The sequence below is a fragment of the Athene cunicularia genome, assembly GCF_003259725.1.
Source record: "Athene cunicularia isolate RWA chromosome 4 unlocalized genomic scaffold, athCun1 chr4_part2, whole genome shotgun sequence".
NCBI classification, from domain to species: domain Eukaryota; kingdom Metazoa; phylum Chordata; class Aves; order Strigiformes; family Strigidae; genus Athene; species Athene cunicularia.
Window position 1 is genome coordinate 15,663,260 of NW_020799099.1, and position 13,521 is coordinate 15,676,780.

Genomic DNA, 13,521 nt, shown 5'->3' on the forward strand with positions numbered 1-13,521 from the left:
CAGCACTGATTGACAGACAAGTTACTTCTTTACATTTCCCACTCTACCAGAAAAAGAAGGAAATGGAGGAAATGGGGAAATTTAGACTTTTATGTTAGGAAGATTTTGAAATTTAAGAATAAAAAACATGCCGTGACAGTCACAGACCATGCTTTTGGGAATTCTTTTGAACATTAGACATATAACATTTTTCTGTACAAAATCAATGCTTACTTTCACCTCACACCCAGAGTTCTTTTTCCATAAGAAAGTACAATTCTGAAATTACCAAGAGAAAACACAGCCAAAAAAATTTAAAAATCAGCACAGTAAATTAGAACTGGAGTACTAGATATAGAAACAGGTAACAGTCAAGAGGCAAGTCAAAACATCAGGGCAGAATTCACATGGCTAAAGAAGGCTACCAACATCACAATATGAAGAAGCTTATACAAGAACTCTTGCAGAAGTTTTCAGTGGGAGCTTACAGCTAGGGAATAAGAACACAATTCTATCAGTTTGAACTTAAACTCACTTTGTTTCCTGGTGCGAATTGCTAGTTTACACCTTATTTTTCAATAAAGACTGATTACAAAAGCTACTTTTAAGACCTTCTTCCAAGTTAGTGAGCAGCTTTTTAGAAAAATAAAGGAACTAAAAGAAGGGCTTTTTGAGGAAGAGAGATGTTAAGACTGCCAACAAGACAAACAAGCTAAAGATGACATACAGCCAAAGGAAATCAAACAGAATTGCTAAGGGATGCTAGAACCAAGGTGCTATAAAATGAGAACGCTAAGGGAGACTAATGAGATGCAAGAGATGTACTCCAGTCAAACACAGAAGAGCAGCAGTAAAGCTTCCAGCATTCATGTGTACATGTGGAACAGGGCAGAAGTCTGTACTGTAACTTCCCATCCCCTTTTAGTACCTTCCTGAAGGGCCAACTCTGGTGACTGGGTAACGGAGGGTGAAGATCGTGGCTGTGAAGAAAGGCTTGGAGCAGGTGTCCTTACTGATGAGATCACAGCAGAGGAAACAGATGTTCCAGCCCCAGGTTTGGTAAACAGAACACTCTGGCTCACAGGGTGCACAGGCTGTGAAGAATCAATGCCACCTGAAAACACAGCAGAAAAGCAGGAATGGTTTGTATTTGCACAGACAATTAGACAATGCAAGTAATCACATTTGATTTCACAATAACTACAAAAACAAGACAGTACTGCAAAAACAGATGCCTTCAAACAAGTATAAATGGAAAAGTTGGTTGCTTTTCAAATTAAATACCTGTAATGTTGAAACTCCATTAGAATTAACAAATTGCTCTAACAACTAACAGCAAAAAGGGAAGCATAATATAGTAAGATCAAGACCAAGCAGAAGCTAAATAGATCTTTTGATCCATCCCTACAACTCCATGCTTTCACGGGTTCCTCTTCCCATATAAGAGGAACACCGTCCATGTGGGATAGCTCCCTCTCAATATTCCTCCCACAGGCAGGAAACCTGAAAGTCAGCTGTGTAGCAGACCAGTACTCTGCCTCACTCACAGGGCTGGTACTTTGTAATTTTGGTACTCAATTATGAGACCCATATTCCAAGCAATCTGTTTCAATCAACCCTGAGTATTCTGCAGAACTTCTGATGTGTTTTAAACATCTGGACTAGATATAATCTGCTTTAAAGTCAGATTAGTGCTTTGAGAGATTTAACACAGTCCAGTTGAAATTCCTATCAGATAAGGACAATGTAACTTCAATTAAGTTAGCTTTTAAGAGGGTCACTCTTTGGTTATAAATTGAGAAAATTCATCATCTTATGATTCTTTCTAAAAAAATGGACAGACCAAGCTGTTAAAAATAAGAATAGAAAGGAATTGGTTTGACCAATACTATTCAGTAAACAAACACAGATACTAAGCAAGAACAAAATTCACTGTATTTGTAGAGTACTTAAGTTACAGGCTTCACTAGAGGAAGCAGGCACATGTAATACTAATTTTGCTTCCTTTGCACATACAGCAGTGCAGTTCATACAGTCCCTGACTTTTCCTTAAATCATGGAGTTGATATCTGAAAGGACTTCATAGGGAAGTTGAGGCCTCTTGTGGATGGGGAATAAGACATGGCTTAAACTGATCCTTCTGTTTTTCTAATTTACCATCAAAATTAACAGCATACACTTTCACCAGCATAATGGAACTTTTATTATGCAGTTTTCATATATAATGTTAAGCAAACATACTGGCTTTTTTCGCAAGTGTTATCAAAATTAAAATATGTATTTTCCCAAGTACATACACACAGCATTTTCTATCGAAGTGCATTTGCTATAACCTCTGCTTCTACTGACTCCCCACAGAAGCATCAGCCCCTGTCAGCAGAAATGTTCTTCTTAGGTAGCTATGCAGCTTCCTCAAGCAAGATATGCAAGACAACAAGGGAAGTTCTTCGAGACATTAGTATGCTCTCTAAGGTTTTGTAGCAGAGGGAGTTGTTTATGGGGTTATGGTATTTTCCACACTTCAAGTCAATAGCGATGCTTGCAGCATCAAGCACTGCTGCAGAGCATGCTTAATGCTATAATGTCAGTGTCACATGTTCAAAACTAAAATCAATTTACACCTGGATTAGCTGAAGTTTTAATACATTCCTGCCAAGTACCAGTACCTGTTCTCAAACAAAAGTTAGTCAAAATATCATTCAAAGTTACATGGATCCTTTACATGTATTCTAAGAAAACATTGTTAAACTCTGAGCAAAATAGTAACTTTTTTTCTTTCTATAAAAACCCAATCTGCAAAATTACATGTTAAACTTTAGTTGGTGACTTTGGAAAGTTTTGAAAAGCTGTAAGTAACCAAGACCAAAGGAAACACTTGGACAAAGTCAGACTTTGAAAATATATCATTAGTAACTATCGTCACATGAGACAATCTACAGTTATGATAATTATGCTACCATTCCCCCCCGCCAGTAAGAAGTTGCACCGTGTACTGATCAGTTCAGGACAGCATATTTTAGCTCAAGACAAAGCTGGACTGAACACTAGTTTAGAGTACAATTTTCCCCATCAGCTTATCCAGGACAAGCCCCATCAGGCCATACAACATTCCCACCAGCTGATGTCATGAGAAGCCAAGAGCTTTGACAGGCTGCAATGAATACAAAATACAATCTCAATGACACAGTTATTTTCTGTTTTTTATCTTCCACTCTTCTCACCTTTCAACCATGAACATCTCTTTCACTAAAAATGACCAAGTATACCACTTGGTTACAAAAGCCATGTACCAATAAGGATCTACAGCTAAAAGATATGTTACAGAAAGAATCTGCAGAGCTGTGCACATTAGCAGTGTAATTCATATTTTTTTCCTATACACTATCATTTAAGTATTTAATTTCCAACCTGAGACCTCCAGGTAGTAGTTAAAAAGTGTATCGTCACAGCATTTTCTCACGTTTTCAGAAGAGATGCAAGAACCATCCCTTTTGAGTTGCTTCAGTTGTGATCTTGATTGATCCAACATGCAATTTCTGCTGAGAGATTTACCACGATCTCCCTGCAGCCTGGTTTTCAACAGCATCCTATCTCCCTGACTTTATCTCAGCTGCAGTCCTTCCCCTTTTTCCAGCCATACCTATATTAGCAGATTTACAGGATTATAGCCTACATTCCTATGGAACTGGGGCAGCAAGGACTTTAGATCCTGATCTGACATAAGGGGAAGTATGTGCATGAGATAAAGAAATTAAAGTGCCTCCTGCTCAAGGAGACCGCCTGTGATTACAGGACAGTAGACAAGATCCAGGAAGCAAAGAAACACATACCATATACCCACAGAAGGAGTTCTCTATCTCCCTCTCCTCATTGAGGCAGGGAGGAATCCAGTACAATCTGGGCATTCTGGCTGACATCCACACTGACTGGAAAGCACCAAGAAAAATCAGAGTGCACTGATTTCAGCTGAAATAAGCTGGAAAAACATTAAGGAAAGCTACTGACCCTGAAAGAGAAAAAGCCTAAATGATACGAAGTGTGTTGTCTACATAGCATAACACTGTTTCTGGGCAGATTTATACCAACACTGTTCTGCTGAAATACAGAATTTAGAACTAGAAGAGGGCGTTTTTGCTAATGAAACTAGTTTAAACCAGCAAGTAGAAAAATCTCAAATTACATGCTTCTACTTTATTTATACTTCCTAAAGCAAAGAAAATTACTCTCACTGTCTGCTATTCATCAAAAAAGTCAACTTCCAGCAAAAGATTCCTCTTAAAATAAATTTCTTTTTTTCTAGTGAAATCTCAGCAAGCTTCACTGAAATTACTTCAGTGATTTCAGAGAGTGGCTGCCAAAGTTTTAGAAAAATGTTCTGTTGCAATTCTGTGTCATTAGTACATGACATACATCGGCTCAGGGGTTTGATCTTAATAGATTCAGCATTTTTGGGGCTTTCCAAGGCCCTACACAAACTAGTTTCTTTAAAAATCCAACTGAAAGTCCAACACTTAGAACTTTTCTGATTGAAGTAGAAAACAATTCAGAAATCACCAAACTTCTGAAAAGCCTGTTTCCTAAGTAAGTCCTGTTTAAACACACAGATTTTATTAAAAACATGGCATTTGTCTATATGAAGAATGTTTCATTTTCACCACTAAGCTTGCAGTGTTCACTGACTGCACAAAACTGCTACTGAAAAATACATTAAGACAGTAGTATCCTGAGTGACAGTCTAAGATTTGCTTATTCATAATTTAAGGATTTTAAGGGGTCTTTCTTCACAGTACAGCAGCAATGACAGCAAAGTGTCTTATTGGCACTCTAATAGTAGGATACTGTATCAAAATTACCTGAACAGTCACAGAAAGCACACTTAGGAATTTCAGTATATTAAATTGTTTTTCAAGCAATTTTACTAAAATGCACAGAACAGACTGCAACTGCTTTTCACGATCATTTCCTTCTTGGAGAGCAGCATGGACGATTAAATATTCAGACAAAATCCTTCTTACAAAACATTCATCATTTCCTTAAATTCCTTATGTGTTGTACTCAGACACTTTCCAAGGACGTACAAGAACTGGCAAATAATTTCCAAGATCCAACTCCTTTTTTTTAAAGGCTGCAAACAATTAGAATACTATATATAAAATTACTCTACCTGAGAACAGTAAGGCTGCACTGGGGAACTTAGAAAGCATATCAGTTTTCCATGAAGTAAATTAATTATTCCAGGACCAATTATCTGACATCATTTACAAGCCAGGTGATGTAGCAATTGAGTTTTTAATATATTTTTGCCAAAGATTTTAAATTCCAGACTTTAAAAGTATCAGATATTATTGGAGACAGTCTGTTTAGCCCCATACTTCAAAAATGGTGTAATTATTTAGAATTTAATAATAAAACAGCCTAGCTCTTCCTTCAGCCTAGTTATCAGTTGTTATCTTTATTTGCTCTTTACGAGTCAGTAAATACAGAATCATGTGTGTGCTGAAGTTGAACCAGGATTTATAGGGAAGAGAAAAATGTTATTCTCCAAATAAATCAGTTCCACAATTCAGTCTACTGTGCAACAAAGCACCTGGGCACGCTTACCTTGTGAGCTTTGTAAGCTCAGAGTTTGAATGTGATTTAAGTAATTATGCCTACAGTTGGGCAAACAAATCAAGTATTGAAATATTATTCAAATGTAACAGAAACAGTGGATCATTGTTTATTTCTGTAATTGCAAAGTGTGTACCTATTACATACCACTACCAGAGCCAGTTCTGTAGTCATCTCTGAAATTCAAGCATAATATTACTGCTTTCTCTTGAGGCCATGTATTAACTCAATCAGTCTCTTAAGAAGAGCACTGAATGGTTCAGAAATAAGACTATCCATTGCTCATATTGCCCTTCATGGTCTGGTCAGCTCCACTGTTTCACCTTTAAAACAGCTGTTCCTTATAAAAAACACTGTATGAACAAACCAGATTTCAAGACCTCCAAAAGAAATAAGGTTAACAAGCATTTAAATTAAAAACTTCTATAAATAAAACACTAACAGTATGAACAAACAGTAAGTCATTTTCATACAACTACTGCCAGTCTTACTATTCTGGAATAATACCTGCATTCTGTCAAGTCCAGCTGCAGATTAAGCGCCCAACAGAACCAATGTTTTTGGCCAGAGTTTTAAGCTTTTAGGCCTCAAAAGAATTTTTATGCTCAACTGTGAAACAGCATTAACTTCTGAAGCTTTTTAAGGGGCTCCCTGTTTTTTGTCTTGAAACCGTATTTTGTTTCATGTTTTTGAAATAAGACAGAAAATTGCACAGAGCACCTTGCACAGACAGAATGCAAATCTACTAATATTCAAAGTACTAAAACTGAGCTGAAGGATGACATTCAACATCCTAGAAAAAAAGGAGGTAAAAAAGTAATATTGAAACTGAATTCAACCTTGGTATGGATCAGATGAGTGTGATTTAAGCTTAGCTGGTTCTCCCAGGCAGAGCTTTACCATCATCAAAACCATGTTTTTTCATAAGTCCTTGGTCTTAGCAAACCTCAGCTACAAGGACTCCTAAAACAATTCCATTGTTAAACTATAATCTGAAATATCTGGCATAAAAAAGGAAACATGCTACAGTTCTCTAATATCTGACATGACAGAAAAAGAAAACCATTAGTCTTGCACAGCTTACAAGTCAAAACTGCATGAAATCGGAAAGTTACCAGTATAGAAAGAAAACCAGAACTTCCCTGCCCATGCTAGTGCTCTTTCAGGAGGAGAGCTAGATAGTTCAGTGTGAAGGCACTCCCACATCTCTAATTTAATCTTTCATTCTTCCTACCAAGTACTGTCTGGCCTATGAACGTGTACTCAGTTTTCCCATGAAGTAGAAGCTGAAGATACTAGTGAGGAGTGCATGCACTTGCCCTCAGCTGGCACCTTCACAAGTCCATTCTCTATAGTTAAATCCATCCTAAAAACATTACGTTGTTGCTTACAAAAATCGGGTAAAAACATCAAAACTGCACTCTCATTTAAATGCTTATCAAAAATCCCCAACTGCCTCCAAACCCAAGTAGGCTTCTACTTTTTCTAAGCATTCTGGAGAGTGCATGTGTGTTCACTTATATCAAATTTAAAGAATCAACTTAAATCATGACTTAAAAAAAATCTCTAGCAAGGAAAGGAAAGAATTATCTTTGTAACAGACATATTTCAGAAATTACACATTCCTTAAAAAATACCCTTCCAAGGCCACTCACATAAAACCATACCCCAGATAGTGTTTTCTTCTGTACCTCGACAGAAATATGTCAAGCGATACAATCAGCTGCTATTATGAGGACTGTGGTAACCAAATAAGAAAAGCTTCAAGAATAAGGACAGAATTAAAAATAACAATACAGAACCTCACACAGCAAACAAGTACAAACCAACAAAAGCACATGATTTTTGATGTTTCCCAGACACATCTGGAAGTTCACTGTCCTTCAAATAAAGCCATACCTGCATTTATTTGGTTGTTTACTTTAGCAACTGATCCAGTGAGATTCCTGCAAAGGTTGTCTTGAACAGACTGAGCAGATGAAATAGTTGATAACGTTGTATTATATCCCACAGGAACATGCTGTTGAAGCAAATGAGGTACTGATGTACTCTGGCTAGAAAACGTATTTGTCTCTTTGAACTGTCCGACAGCAGGTAGGCTCTGAGAGGTAAATGCCTGCCCGTACACACTGCCAGCAGCCACAGAATAGGAAACATTAGGATACACAGCACTAGAAACCACAGGCATGGTGTAATGATCAGAATTAAGGGGAAATCCCTGAGATGCAACTGAAGAGCTGACAGAAGTGCTGTAGTGATTACCAAATGCTGAATATGACTGCTGAGCACTCGTATGCAAGTAGGACGCAGATGATATTGCTCCTTGAATAGGTCCTTCAGCTGATCCCCCTGTATGGGGAGGAGTTTTGTTGTACAGCTGCTGTGATTCCTGTGTATTCAACACACTGGTACCCACAGGTGGTGTCATAACATTTTGTGCTGGTGCTGAATAGTAGGTCGGGTAGTAACTGGCTCTATACTGATTATCCAAATGTGAAGCACCAGCTTTATTGGGCACTTGGGAATAGTGTCCTGAGGGCGCACTATAGTTTGGAGGATGTGAGCCATAGCCAGAGGGTAACTGCATCCGACTCTGCACAGGACCTGAAATGAAAAAGAAAATGTAATGCGTTAAAGGTGCATCTGCTAGTAGTGCCAATGGACTCAGTACTTACTCAAGCAACTGGGTTTTTTCTCGTTTCCTGTCACTACTCTTGAGGCTGATCTCCATCAGCAGAAAGAGAACAAGCATAATGCATCCAAAATACAATATCTGAAGTAATTTTCAAACACGCAGAGAAGTAACAGAAAAATGGATTGTTTCCATTACTGAAAGAGGTTTCCATTCCAAGATAGTATGCCTCAGATTTGTATTTTGAATATGTTTAAGGAGGTTAATATTTAAACAAATAGTGAGCAACAGTAAGCATCAAACTGATGTTTCTAAGTGTCTGAACACAACAATATGCCCTAAAGAAACTGACTGAAAATAGAAAATGAAAAGTTGCAGTCAAAACAATACATCAATATATAAAAATGTAAGTACTCTTCTTTACAAGTCCTCAATACAGTGACCAAGATAAAGTGCTACAGGGCAGTTATTTTTGTCTGCTATGTTCTTTTGTCTTAAGTTTTTATGAAACTACAGAGTATCTGACAAGGCACTTCATTTCTGTTTACTGCCTGATATTTACATAAAATATAAGAGATGCTGGTATCAGAAAAATTGGCCTCTACTGTCACTGCAACTGGGTCCACAACATTAGAGATTAATTGCATACTGGTCTACGTTAACTATATCCAAGCTGTTTTTTTCAATGCCAACCAATCAATGGTAAACCTTAAAGTTCTTCCTCGGGTTCTTTTCCAGATCCCTATTTTGATTTTCTAGTGAACCACAAATGCCTTTCCCTGCTTAACTTCCTTTCTTAAAATTACCACACTCTACTGCTTATGTCACACCGAATGACTTATGGTGTCATTTCCCAAACACTGGTGAATAGAAACACAAGCACAGTACTGTGCCACTAGCCGTGATAATGAACTGTTGATTTCCCCCCCCCCCTTATAATGATTACAGAATGTAAGCTTTGCTTCTCTTGTCTTTAAATTCTGAGAAGTTACTGTTCTCCAAGCACCCAGATGTGCTATGATTAACTTACACAGCAATTTTAATCATTAATTTGTTAACAGAATCCTGTAAGGAAGGAACATACTGTCCAAACCTGCTTTCTGATAAAATTTAAAATGCCTTTTCATAATTGACAATCCAGAAAGTTGAGTAGAAGAGAACGGAGCTAAAAAATAAACAAAAGTAACTTGGACTGCTCAGTCAAAAGACAGGCACTTTGGGAGAAAGCATAACGAGTTTAAAAAAAAAAAAAAATCACATCCTAAGTTTTACATAGAGAATGTGACTATGCTTCTGACTCACTGCTTTCCTGAAAAGTGGGAGCTGCTTCATACAGCTCTGAGGTTTGTTCTCCTTTAAAGGAAAATAATTTTGAGTTAGCAAGTCATTACCAACTACCTGAACTCTGGCAGACTTTTGATCTGTATTTTTAGTCTGAAAGAACAAATTAAAAAAATACGGGGGTAACTTATGTTTGTCAAGGCTTATTGCTTTAAGCAGTTATGTCATTAAGATGACAAGAAAAGATGTTTTCTCTGAAGAGTCTGTCCCTTTATCCTACTAAAATATGCAGAATAAACTGAGTGGGTATAATTCAGAAACTGGTGTAGGAGCACATGACTTCTAAATAAAAGGTTGTATATCAAGTCATCTACTGCAAAGTCTTGGAGTATCTAGCTTTGGTTTAAAAACACACACCATAAAGACAGACATTTAATTACCAACACAAGATATCAGCCTCTACATTATAGAATGCCCTGATCATCTTTATTCACATTTTTAAGTAGAAACATCTGTAAGTTTCAAACTACACATGAGCACAAAAGAGTATAGATCCCACAAAGACCTAAGACTGACACACCTGACATTTGAAAAATTGTATTTTTGATTTCAAATTCCTGGTCCTTTAAAAGTAAGTTTTACCATTACATATGAAAGATTATTCCCATTATCTGAAGTTTTTTGTCCATTTGGTTAAAGAGAATGTGAGTAGAAAGTAATTTTTGTACTGCAATTAGTAGCTGAAGGTACTAATGATGACTAGATAATTGGACAGTTTTCAACACTGGAAATTTTGGTACATGTTCAGTATCATTTCAAAATCTGGTTAACGGCACAGTCTGTCCTGATGTCTCAGGTACTCTACCTTCCTCCCCAAACATGTGACAAATCTCTCAAGAAAAACTCCAGGAGAGGAGTTGAAAGCCTTAGCTGCACATAAAATGCATTCTGTTAAAACACCATCTCTATTATAATAGCAATGAACTTCTACAGACAAATAAACACTTTGTAATATTATGAAGTATAACTACACAGATATTAACAGGTAAAGCCCAAAAGCCTTACCACTTTTTAAGGGGGAGAAAAAGCCACCACAAAACCCCCCTAAAACCAGTGCTATGGCTATACCACTAATTGAATTAGTAAAGGTTTGCTTGCTAGTGTCATGTTAGTTTGTTTTTTACATCCATGCATTCTCTCACCTGAATAATTTAGCCACCTGCCATGTAGCCTACCTGTATGTAGCCTATGTGCCCTGCAACACCAACTTCCTTTCTAGCCAAGAACATCTGTTAGTTTTCTCTAACTATTAACATCTCTTTTAGCTACCTCCAGAAAAGACTCACTACGGCTCCCTTAATAGACTGGTGCCTTGTTAACTGCTGCTGCTGAGCTCTTGCCACGGCTCAGTCATGGAATTAATGTCTAGTTCCTTCATTCACAGCTTCCCATTTTCATAAAATATTCATGGATTTCATATCTTCCAGACCTCTATCCTCTTTATCAAGTTTAATGAAACTATCCAAAAGATCTAAAGTCTGAGGAGGGATGAAAAACAAGGCTAAATATCATAATGAAAATTATGGTCCCAAAATACTAGTAGAGATACCAATGGTAATCTTACAAACCAGTTGAAGGCAACACTAGACAAAAGTCTTCTGCAGAACCATGGGGATTCAATAAAATTATCCTCTCAGAGTTACACTGCAATACATTAAATGGTTAGCATTGAAGTCCTCCATTGCTACCGGAAAAATACATCACCTTTTAATACTGATTTAACAAGCAACATTCTATTATGACAAAATTAGGAAACAAGTCCCCTTAGATACAAAGCCACCTGCAAGACTACTACAGTAAAAGCTCCTCAAACTTGGAAGACTTTATTCAAAAGAATTGTATTTTAAAGCCCCAGACTTAGGAACAACACCCCACACAAGGCCTCTTGGTTTTGGTTTGGTGTTGGGTTTTTTTTGAAACACTTAATTTCAGTATAGGATCAAACAGAGCACTGTAAGAGAAGAAAAAAATCCCCACACAAACAAGAAGGTTTTGTTTTGTTTTGTTTTTTTAAAAAAAACCCAAATTATACTAAAACTAAAGTCTCCAAGGGTCTCAAATGGACTTGGTCACTGAACCATGCAAAACCTACTAAAACCAAAGCTTGATGTCCTTTTTAATACCACTGTATGTGCAACAGGTTGCATGCTTCCTGCAAAAAAACAGTCCCTGTTTCCTCAGATCCCAGTAACTTCAAACTTTTACCTGAAAAATCCAAAGGATGCACTAGTGTTTTTTCAGACAATACAGAAATAGCTATATTCACTTAAGTACCTTACATTTAAACCCCACTATACTGACATAAAATTATTAATTTTTAAATTAATAATTTCAAAAGCAATGACAATCTTGTGAAATTTAGTTTCTATCGGACAGAATGGAAATTTCCAGTAGTCTTTTTTCTGTTACTATTCCACTCTATTCCCCTTCTTATTACAATTAAGAAAAAAAAATCCTCAAAACCCTGTGTTATAACTTCAGATGATTAGTATGAAAAGACAACACACTCACTAACCCAAAAATTCTGGGATGCTAGTGCTAAATACTACAAAATGACAACTTCAGAGTTCTTGTCTATAAATCATCAAACACACATCACTGCAAGATATCTTACATAAGCCAAAGTTAAGTTGAGTAGCTAGCAAGTTATACAATAAAAATTCCAGACTATTACTGAACAGCATATACATTTCTCAGAATTAAAGAAAATGTGTTTCACAGAAAACAGATAGTCTACTACAAGGTTTAAACAAGCAGTTTTGAAGAGTATTAGCAGCAACATCAAGTTAATTATTTAAAATAACAAATAATAATGATGTCTCCCTAACATTACTGTTTCATTCAGGACAACGTATGATACCAGTTTCTATTTGTTTCTGTGAAACACAATTCCAGGTTACTGATGCTGTAGTAGCTGTGTCCTGATAATGACAGGGTTGTTCTTTGTTAAAAGCCATATAAGTTGTCATTTTCTGAATTTTGACAAAACTCAGCATTCCAATACTAAAGTTCAAACACAGGGCATTACTATCTCCCTAAAATCTACAATTTAATTACCTTCCTTTTTGTTCCCTTCAGTGACTTTTCCATTATCTGCAAACTAACTCAAAGCCTTAATTTATAGGCATATAGCTGCTTATTGCCTAGCTAGGCCTTTTGGAGAATGAGAAATATTAATGAGTAAAAAATTTTGTAGGTCGTTACCCTGAATACTGATCTGTGCAGAAAAAACACCTGTGCATAAAACAGCCTGACAACAAAATAAAGGGTTTAACAGTAGGAGCTAAAACTGCAAGCAAGAGACCCAGTTTAGATACCAAATCATCATCAGATGGGGACAAAGATCATACAGGCATTCTGAAAAGTTAATGAGGTGTATTAATAAAGAACTGATTTTATAGCGCACCAATTTAAAAATTAGGAAGTGCACATTAATTATTTTAATTCACAGCCCAGTTAGTCTCAATACCCCTTCCACCTGAAAAGCAATTCAGTGTTTTGTGACTCTGAACTATTTTACCTTTGGTTTTCGGTGACCCATGTTTCCCTGATCCAATCTTGCTTATTCAGCTCAAACCCCAGGATCCGGGGTGTGAAACGCCTACCCATCTACCACTTTTAAGTTCATAAACAGTTACGAAGTCAGTACTCTTCATCCCCAAGCCGTGTTTTTCTGCCCGCGCTCTCCCGCTCGGCTGCCAGAGTCGAGGCCTGGAGGTGCCCCGGCCTCCTGAGCATTCCCGAAAGCACAAAGCAGGCGCCACACCGCCGAGCAGATCCCAATTCGGGAGGAAAGCAGCGGATACCCCCTCCCGCGCTCCTCCAGCGAGGCGGGCAGAGCCTGCGCCTTCTTAAAAGTTAACTCCGCACGTCGCGGCTCCCCCAGGCCGGGCTCTGCGCTCCCCCGGCGGCTCCGGCTGCCTTTCGGAGAAAGGGCTTCGGTACGTGCCGGCTCCGTC

General features: G+C 37.5%; 1 protein-coding gene across 2 annotated transcripts in view; it reads right to left on the reverse strand.

Annotated features, from left to right (window-relative positions):
- The window catches only part of SEC24B (SEC24 homolog B, COPII coat complex component), a 40,409-nt gene extending 32,216 nt beyond the window's left edge, over positions 1-8,193 (reverse strand). The window contains exons 1-2 of one of the 2 annotated variants that reach the window (XM_026847661.1): positions 7,489-8,193; positions 908-1,093 (exon numbers count right to left, since the gene is read on the reverse strand). In XM_026847661.1, coding sequence (XP_026703462.1) covers positions 908-1,093; positions 7,489-8,176 — 874 coding nt within the window. In that variant the 5' untranslated portion in view covers positions 8,177-8,193. The remainder of the gene's footprint in view (positions 1-907; positions 1,094-7,488) is intronic. The other variant, XM_026847662.1, reaches the window with a different exon arrangement.
- Positions 8,194-13,521: the final 5,328 nt, after the last annotated feature.